The 9,231-nt window shown below is 44.0% G+C and overlaps 1 protein-coding gene across 2 annotated transcripts in view; it reads left to right on the top strand.

The window, feature by feature from the left end:
- Nucleotides 1-1,315: 1,315 nt before the first annotated feature.
- Nucleotides 1,316-9,231, top strand: part of Fbxo28 (F-box protein 28) — a 29,978-nt gene continuing 22,062 nt past the window's right edge. The window contains exon 1 of one of the 2 annotated variants that reach the window (XM_021198002.2): nt 1,316-1,605. In XM_021198002.2, the coding sequence (XP_021053661.1) occupies nt 1,339-1,605 (267 nt within the window). In that variant the 5' untranslated portion in view covers nt 1,316-1,338. The remainder of the gene's footprint in view (nt 1,606-9,231) is intronic. The other variant, XM_029538779.1, reaches the window with a different exon arrangement.

Here is a 9,231-nt window from a genome sequence, read left to right as displayed (position 1 = left end):
GGCAGGCTCACAACTGCCTCTAGCTCCAGTTCAGGGGATCTAACACCCTCTTCTGTTACCTTCAAATCCCCTTATCTACATGTGCATAAGCACATATATACATAAATTTAAAAACAAAGTAAGCCTTTAAAGTATACAATTCAGTGCTTTTAATATTTTCACGAGGTTGCCCACACCCTCCACGACTACTTAATTCCATTAAAAAATTATTTATTTAATGTATATGAGTGTTTTGCTGGCATGTATGTCTGTGCACCAAGCTGCCATTTGGGTGCTGAGAATGGACCACAATTCCTCTACAAGAGCAAGTGCTCCTTAATCACTGAGCTATACAGCCCCCTAATCTCATTTTCAAATTATTTATTTATTTATTTGGTCTGTGCATACATCAGGTTTCTCCTTTCGTCGTGTGAGTCACGGAAATCAAACTCAAGTAGTCAGGTTTGGTAGCCAGTGCCTTACCACGAAGTCATCTTGCTGGCTCGCAATTTTACTTTCCCATCATCCACAAGGAGAAACGATGCACCCAATAACTGTCTGTCGTCTTCCACACTACCCTTATTTCCAGTTTCCACCAACCACTAATCCATTCTGTTTCAGTTGAGCAGTTGTAAACTGGCCAGTGTTGGTGCTGGAAACCAAACTCAGGTCTTCTGCAAGAGCACCAAGTGTTGTAATCAATCAATCTCTCTCTCTCTCTCTCTCTCTCTCTCTCTCTCTCTCTCTCTCTCTCTTTCTCTCCACCTCTCTGGCCCCTGACTCTATGGACCTGCCTTCATGGGGCATCTCACATAAAAGTAATCGTATGGTATGTGACTGTGTTTTTATTTCATTAATGTGCTTTCAGGGTTTATCTATTGTCTTGTAGTTTTAAGCTAGCGGTGTTTTATTCCTTTCTATATGCTGAAATTATCACTGTCTCTTGGGAGATGCTGATCTAAATACGAAGTTCCGTCTAAACTTATGAAGGTGATATGGTTTTTATCATCCTTTGGCGAGTTGCTTTAAAAGAAAACTGCTCCATTGTCGTTCCTTTTATCATAGGAAAGGGACTATGACAACCGCCTTTCTTGGGGTTTACGGAATCCTTGCTCGTTTCCACTCTAACAAGGCAGTCTCCGATTTTAAAGAGCTACAACGACCACCTCTCTTGAAGTGTGCACTACCTTCCCTCCTTTCCGATGGGCGCACCGAGAGCTCGCCTCTCTTTCCAGCTGTCATCCCACGAGCTCCTCCCTCTCCTTAAGCTCCCCCCGCCCGGAGGAGTCGGGAGGAGGAAGTGACGCACAGGAAGTGTCCCGATCCCCTTACAGTGGAGGAAGGAATCAAACTCCCAAGATGGCGGCGGCGTCTGAGGAGCGGATGGCCGAGGAAGGAGGCGGCGGCCACGGCGACGGCGGCTCCTGTTCGGCCGCCGGCTCCGCTCAGCGACAGCCCCCGGCGCCCCCGTCGCAGGCCCCGCCGCCGGGGTCCCAGGCCCCCGCCGCGCCCGCGCTGGCACCGGACCATCTGCCCCAAAACAACACACTGGTGGCGCTGCCCATCGTAGCCATCGAGAACATCCTCAGCTTTATGTCCTACGACGAAATTAGCCAGCTCCGCCTGGTGAGGGCCGAGGCCTGGGGAGGCCTGGCGAGGGCGGCGCGTTCCTGGGGAGGGAGCCCCCGCCGGCTCGGGACACGGAGCGCGCGCGTCCCCGGCTGCCGGGAAGTGGCGCTGGCGACGGCCGGCGGGGAGCTGTTGCTGCGCTGGCATCGGGACCGCCCGGCGGGCGAGGCTCCGCTCCGCTCCGCGCCTCGCCCCGAGGGTCTCCTCGCCCCCAGCCCGGGACGCGCCCGCCTGCGAGAAGTAACGGAGCGGGGTTTGGTGCCCTCCGCCTGGCTGGACCGGCGACAGGGACTCCCGAGGGAGGGAGCAGGCGCCAGCCTCGACTTCCCTCTCTAGCCCCTGCCCGGCTCTGGAGTTCACTCCCAAGTAGGCAGATGATCCCAGCCAGGCTTGGGTTGCGCTGCAAGAATAGTGTGTATTGTCCCTCCGACCCAAGCTTCCTGCTTGAAAAGGATGGAGGAGGTTTGGCCGTCCCCCCTCCCCCTTGAGCCCCAGTTGCGGTTCTAAGATTGCAGTTGTGCCGTGCGTTTAAAACCCCAGAGACTTAGTTGCCCACTAAAGTAGAGCCATGGGAGATGATGACCTGGCCGGCTTCGCCTCCCTAACACTTCTGTCTATAGCGAAGCAACTTGCCCCTTGTCAAGCTATTACCCACTCCCCCTTGTCTTGCAATCTTTTTGTTTTCCCCAAATGTGCTTCAAGCCCACCCTCCTACAGTCGGGGTGGTTTACTTACTGTACCCTAAAAATAACACATTGTCCTATCCAAATTTTAAAAAAGAAAAAAAAATTGCCATAGGAATTTTACCGCATCCCAGCGGTTTGACCGAAGGTTTGATGAATTCCCTGGTTCAGGAAGATATCTCACTTCCTACCGGGGAATTTTTCCTTAAGTGGTTAGGAAATTGGAGGAGGTGGACATTTTGAAGTGATTGTGAGCTGGTTTGATGTAGTCACTTAAATGTGCTCTGGATTGTTGATAAAAGGACAAAAGACATCTTTCTGAATGTGCTGTGTGTGGCGGTTACTTAATCGCTATGCCATATTTTAGCCCTATACTTCCACCTCTAAATTGACCGGAATTGTGTTTCAAAGGAAATCCTCTTTAAATGCAGCTTGCAGTCATTCATTCAAACTCGGGGCAGGTTTGGTGTGTGTTTCCCCTACTCTGTGGAATGGAAAATTTCTTCTGTTTAGCGTAGGTATTTCAGAATATAGTGTCCTAGATTTTCAAAGCATCATCCTAGGATTTCGTGTAGAGTGGTAAATATTTCCTTTATATTTTATAAAGAATGGTACTTGACCAAAATGTATGCTGTATATACATGGCGTTTGGCAATTGGGCATACCATTTGATTGAATTGAGCCAGACAGACAGACAATGGCTTTGGAAAGCTTGGAATGTTCACAGGTTTGGTTTGTTTGTTTGTTCGTTTGTTTTTTCTTTTTTTGTTAAGTGTTGAGAAAAAACGGGGTTTTATTGGCTTCTTAGTTGTTTTTTCATTCTTCTTTTCATTCATTGTTGTTTTGTTTTGTGTGTTACTGTTTGGCCACCGATCTGGAGTTCAGCCTTGATTCTGCTAGACAAATGCTCTGTCAGCTTTAACTCTCATTTTTCCTTTTCTTTAAACAAACAAACAAACAAAAAAGTGTGAAGAGGAGAAAATAGACTGCTTGGAGACCTGAGGTGAAATGGGCTTCATAATTCATTAATAATTGGCATTTCTTTCATGTGAAATGTATAGCTGCATATTATATCTTAAGCCTTTTCCTGGCTTTAGATTTGTAATTTAAAGCATTTTTCTTAAGGAGTCCACGTGGCTCTCCCTCCCTCCCCACTCCCAGCCAGGTTTATGCCTACCCATGTGGTTTTAGAAACAGGAGGCGAAGTCCTTTCTTAACCTGATGTCACTGGGTCTTTATGGAAATTAAGGTTTTAGATTCATTGGTTTCAGAAAATACAATTCAAGTGACATAAAATACAGATGTACTTTCTTGGCACTAGGTGTCAGCATTAATTTAATTACGCTCTTTTTGTGAAATTAATAGAAAAGAGACATAGCCTCCTTAGGCTCTTTGTACAGATCTTTTTAATTGAAGTGGTTATTTTTACCTAAATCATTTGCCAAAAATCCAAGAGACTTAAGTGTGTGCTGGCATCTGCTGTATATATTACCTAAGGTCTTTTTAATTGTGTTCTCTTGAGTAAGCGGTAAAGCTGGCCAGCCTCAGGAGTGAGCAGTGCTGAGAGTCAGCACAGCTGGCTTCCATTCAGCAGCATTCTGACCCATGGGCTACGGACAGACACACTGTTGAGATGGGCTACTGACAGACACACTGTTGAGATGGGCTACTGACAGACACACTGTTGAGATGGGCTACTGACAGACACACNGACAGACACACTGTTGAGATGGGCTACTGACAGACACACTGTTGAGATGGGCTACTGACAGACACACTGTTGAGATGGGCTACTGACAGACACACTGTTGAGTTGGGCTAGTGACAGACACACTGTTGAGATGGGCTATTGACAGACACACTGTTGAAATGGCCTTTTGCTTTTTCTCTTCCTTCCATCTTTCTTTCCTGCTTCATCCTGAGAGATATCATGTTTCCCTATTCCTAACACCTAACTTACAGGGCAGGTATATAACCCAAGTACTTAATAGTCTATACTTTTTGTAAAAGATCTCTAGCCTGAAGTTGCCTCAACCTCATTTCAATTATTTGTTCAGGTTAGTTGGTAATAGTCCTTGCCTCCTGTAACAATAAATAATTGAGATTTGATTTTCCAGTCTACTGATTTCTCAGGGTCTGTCTTGAATGCCTTTTTGAATTGGCTATTTTTCTACCACTAAATTTTGTTCCCCAAACATATGCAGCCTAGAAATCCTGGTTCCACAGAAATAGCTTTAAATAATTAATTCCTATAATGTATTAAAATGTATTTGACTGAAGACAACTCTTCAAATGGGGAGGTGTGTACTTTGAATCGGTTGCTTTCCCAGTGAAATAGATTAGTGCAGGTGCAGCTTTGGTGTGTTAAGCAGACAACCCTAATAAGTACCTGAGATACTTAGAAACAAGTGGTCAGAGGTAAGAATAGAGATTCCATCCTTAGGGAACAGAGCAAACTTACTTTGAACATGTTCCTTTGGCTCATGAACCGAGTATTCTGTTGGGAGAATTTTCAGGATAGTAAAGATGCTGTCATTGGTTCCCCTGTAATTCAAGTGGTGCTCATGCAAATAGAGTGAAATTAGTATTTCAGAACATAAATATGACTGTATCAAGAATTCTTGCTTGTTATTTGGAATAGAGATTTCCAGTTAGCAACCAAGTATATAAAACCATGATGCTCCTTCCCGAGATATTTGTCTAAATCACTCTAGAGAATTGAATCTGCTATTTATAGTTCCTTTCATGGGTTTTCTTCAATCTTTAGAAAGCTGAAAGTTACAGACTAGGTTGGTAGTAGGAAATATGAAGGAAAATGAAGAGGCTTTTCCTTTTGCTTCTAATTAGGCATCTTCTCTGACTTGTTCCTCACTGTATCCTAGAAGTTCCTGACCTTTTTTATTTCAGTATACCTTTATATTCTTTAAAAGTCATGATCCCAAGAGGTTACCTTAGAACATTTTATAAAGCACAAGAACACAAAGTACACATCCATTAGCTGTCAGTGTAACAGTGCATCATAGTATTACTGTATTGCTCCAGAAACCTCAACTGGATACTGGGAGAGAGGGAGGGGGTCTCTGCTTCCTCATTATGAGAAGAGTTGACCATGCACAAATAGAACACTACCCGCAGAAAAACCTGCAGAGTATGAAGACATGAAGAATAGTCTTGACTGTGCTACTGGGTGGCTTCTTCCTATACCTGATTCCACAGAGAGTGAGGAAGCATGAGAAACCTTTTTATGCTCCCTAGAACTGACAGCCTTTGGTGAGGAGAAATGTCTATGAATATTGGCAGAACAGGGGTGGAGAAGGGGGCTCAGCAGTTAGAACTTTTATTTAGCAGTCAGAAGAATGAGAGTTCAGCTACTGAAACAGACACATATATGCAGGTGGATGTGGCAGACTACTTGGGATTCTAGCCTCTAAAAGTGGAGAACCCAGAAACAAGCTAACTGTCCATCCTAGCTGGTACTGGCAAGCTCTGGGTGTAAGACACAGTACTTTAAGAGTAAAGTGACCTAGCACACGCCTTTAATCCCAGCACTTGGGACACAGAGGCAGAGGCAGGCAGTTCATTGAGTTGGAAACCTGCCTGGTCTACAAAGTGAGTTCCAAGACAGCCAAGAGTACACAGAGAAACCCTGTCTTAAAAGATAGATAGATAGATAGATACACAGAGAAACCCTGTCTTAAAAGATAGATAGATAGATAGATAGATAGATAGATAGATAGATAGAAAGAAAGAAAGAAAGAAGAAAATTACCTTATTTCTTAGCATGCATATGTGCCTACACAGGTTAACATGTGTACACATAAAACATGAAAAGAAGGATCAAACATTTTTAATCATTTCATAGAAGCCAGATGTGTTTATATTCCCTGTACTTTCAGTTGGATCTCTAATGTCTCCCAACGATCCATGAGCTCTAGCGGCACTGACAGGAGCTGCCTAAAACTTTTAACAAGTAGTGTCTACTATCAGTGGAGCTGTAGCCTAAAGGGGATACAGGAACCCTCATCCCAACAAATCCTCTGCCAAGTCTGGGTTTCTTTTTTTTTCTAACCCACTGAGATTGATTGGGGTTGTTTGTATGAGCATGGACGTTTAACGTGGATGCTGATAACCCTTGTGCACTAGCCTATCGCCCCAGCTCTCCAAGATCATTTTAAAAAAATGAGGGATTCGAGCAAAGTGGTTTTTTTTTTTTTTTTGTCTTGTCATTGTTGTTCTAAGTAGGGTCTCACGTAGCCCAGGCTAGCTTCAGACTTGCTGTGTAGCCAAGGATGACCTTGAACCTTGGGTCCTCTGACCTCTCCTGCAGGCTCTTCTGAAAGGATTCTAGTACGGTGAGTACAGTAATAATACAAAGGGAGTTAGAGTCACAGAAGGCTTTAGTGAGGTGCCATCACCTTACATTTCCAAGACACGTTTTCTACAAGGGGAAAACAGGAGCCTGTGTGCTCTGTCAGGCTTGAGATGGTCAGTTGGCTTACCCAGTCTTAAGTGCAAAATGCTAGAACCAGGAGCTTGGGAGAAACCTCTATTAAATGTTGTCTTTTGCTTCTAAAATGACTGGGTCTGTATTCATGGGCTGTAATCTTAATATAGTACTGTGTTCACTGTGTGAAAATCCATATCATTCAGTTTATTGGGGTGTTATTCAGGTTTCTGTCAATGGAAGAAGTCAGGATGAAATTGACTAATGAGGAGAATGGCTTGTGCTGAGAGTCTTGGAGTTCTTGTTCTTTACTGGGCAAAAACCTACTACCTTGAGGCCACTGGTCCTGCCACAGTGGTGTTTACTCTGGTGGGTCAGGAGAAAAAAGAGCCCGGTTGTCCACAGCCCCCTTACAGCATCAGCCCAGTGACCCACAGATCACTAACAGGCCCTCCTTAAAGGTTTTGGGTTTTTTTTTTTTTTTTTTTTTTTTTTATTTACATTTCAAATGCTATCCCGAAAGTTCCCTATACCTCCCCCCTTAAAGTTTTGGGCAACTCTTAACAGTGCCAAGCTGGAGACCAGGTCTTTAATGCCCTCCAGATACAAATGACAGTACAGGGTGTGCAAGTACATCTGATTTCTTCTATGAAATGATACTTTGCATGTTTTGTGTGCATGAGTGTTTACCTGTGTAGGTGCACATACCTGCAGAGAAATAGTCAGTGTTTAATCCGCCCATCTAACCCACCTTATTCACCCCATATCATTTGGGCTTTCCAGAGTCTGTGATAAGTGGAAGCTTTCAGTGTATTGAACAAAATAGTTCTTAAAACATTTCACTGCTGTGAGTCAACAGTAGAGTGTCACACCATTGTGAAGTACTGGGGTTTTCTGCGTAACTTATACTAGCCACTGAAAAAGTGATGCTTATAATTTGCCTGAAACAGATTTCGCCCCAGCATGGAGTTAATGTTTTACAAGGCTTTAACATTCTTCTTTATGTGTATGTGTGAAGGTCTTGTGCATCGATGTGTCTGTGTGGGTGCATTCACATGAGTATGGAATGTAACTTGTGAGTGTGGAAGTCAGTGGTTGACAGGTCTGGTGGCACTCACGTTGACTACGAACTAGCAAAGGCTGACCTTGAACTCAGGGTCCTCCTGCTGTGTACCACCACTCTTAGCTCAAGGAAAAAATACTTTAAGATTCATTTTACTTTTATTTATATGTGTGTGTTTATATCAGCCACATCTGTGTAGGAGCTGTGGAGGACAGAAGGTATTGAATTCCTTGGAGCTAGAGTCACAGGTAGTTCCAAGCCCCCCCTTGTGTGTCAAAGTCCGGTCTTCCAGAAGAACAGCGAGCACCCTGAACTGCTTAGGCAACGTCTCCAGCTCCTCAAGACAAATTCTGAGAATAAGTTATTGTCATATAAACAAGATAGCCATTTTTAATGTTTCATCAGAGCACCCTCATCTTAATTGAGCCCACTTCCTTTACTGAGAACAGTGCAGATAACAGAAAACCATCAAAAAGTCTTCCTAATTTGACTTTGGGGTGCTTATAGGAGCTTGGGACAGACTCTTCCCAATTGTTTTTCTCAGGCTAATGTAAAATGAGTTTATATCTTCTTTCAAGTGAATATCTAGGGGACAAATCACCCAAATTAGAATATTTCTTATAATTCTACCTGCTGATGATTGAGGATTGTGGTATATGTAATATACCAGGGACTGGAGAGACAGTTTAGTGGTTAAGAGCACTGGCTGCTCTTCCAGAGTCCCTGGGTTCGATTCCCAGCACTCATAAGACTGGCATCTCACAACTGTCTGTAACCCAGTTGCAAGAGATCTGATGCTCTTTTCTGGCTTCAAGGGCACATGGTGCACAGACGTGTGTGCAAGCAAATCACCCGCACATAAATAAACTGTGTACTAGCACAAGTACTATTGGGCAGTCTAAGTAAGGTGGACATAGTTTTCTAGGAAACACCAAAATGCTGTTAGTAAGACTTGGGGATGAGTTCCCTTAAAAGGTAAGTAGGAAAAAAACCAGGCAGAATGGGCAAGCTCCTTCATTATTCACTTTATACATGGTCCCGTCTGTCACTCTTTAGGGTACATTTGTCTGCTGTCTTCACTTGTGTGTTCATTCTCATGCTCCAAATGGGGATGGAGCAGTTTAAGTTCACACACACTGGCAAAGATGTAGCTTGCCTTTTACTAATCTATTTGAAGAGCACAAATATAAAACGTGCCTCTAAAACTTGTCTCAAAACCACAGTACTATCTATTTCCAGGGGATTTCTCATTCCAGCTTATATTTAACCATCTCAGTTTCCCTCAAAATTGGGTTCTATAGCTCTTTTTTGGGAGGAGCATCTTAGGTCTGATAAAGAATTAAACTCTAAGCCGGGTGTGGTGGCGCACGCCTTTAATCCCAGCACTCGGGAGGCAGAGGCAGGTGGATTTCTGAGTTCGAGGACAGCCAGGG

The sequence above is a fragment of the Mus pahari genome, chromosome 5 (genome assembly GCF_900095145.1).
Source record: "Mus pahari chromosome 5, PAHARI_EIJ_v1.1, whole genome shotgun sequence".
Lineage (NCBI taxonomy): Eukaryota > Metazoa > Chordata > Mammalia > Rodentia > Muridae > Mus > Mus pahari.
Note: the sequence above shows the minus strand (reverse complement) of the source record. Positions and strands in the feature narration are given on the sequence as shown.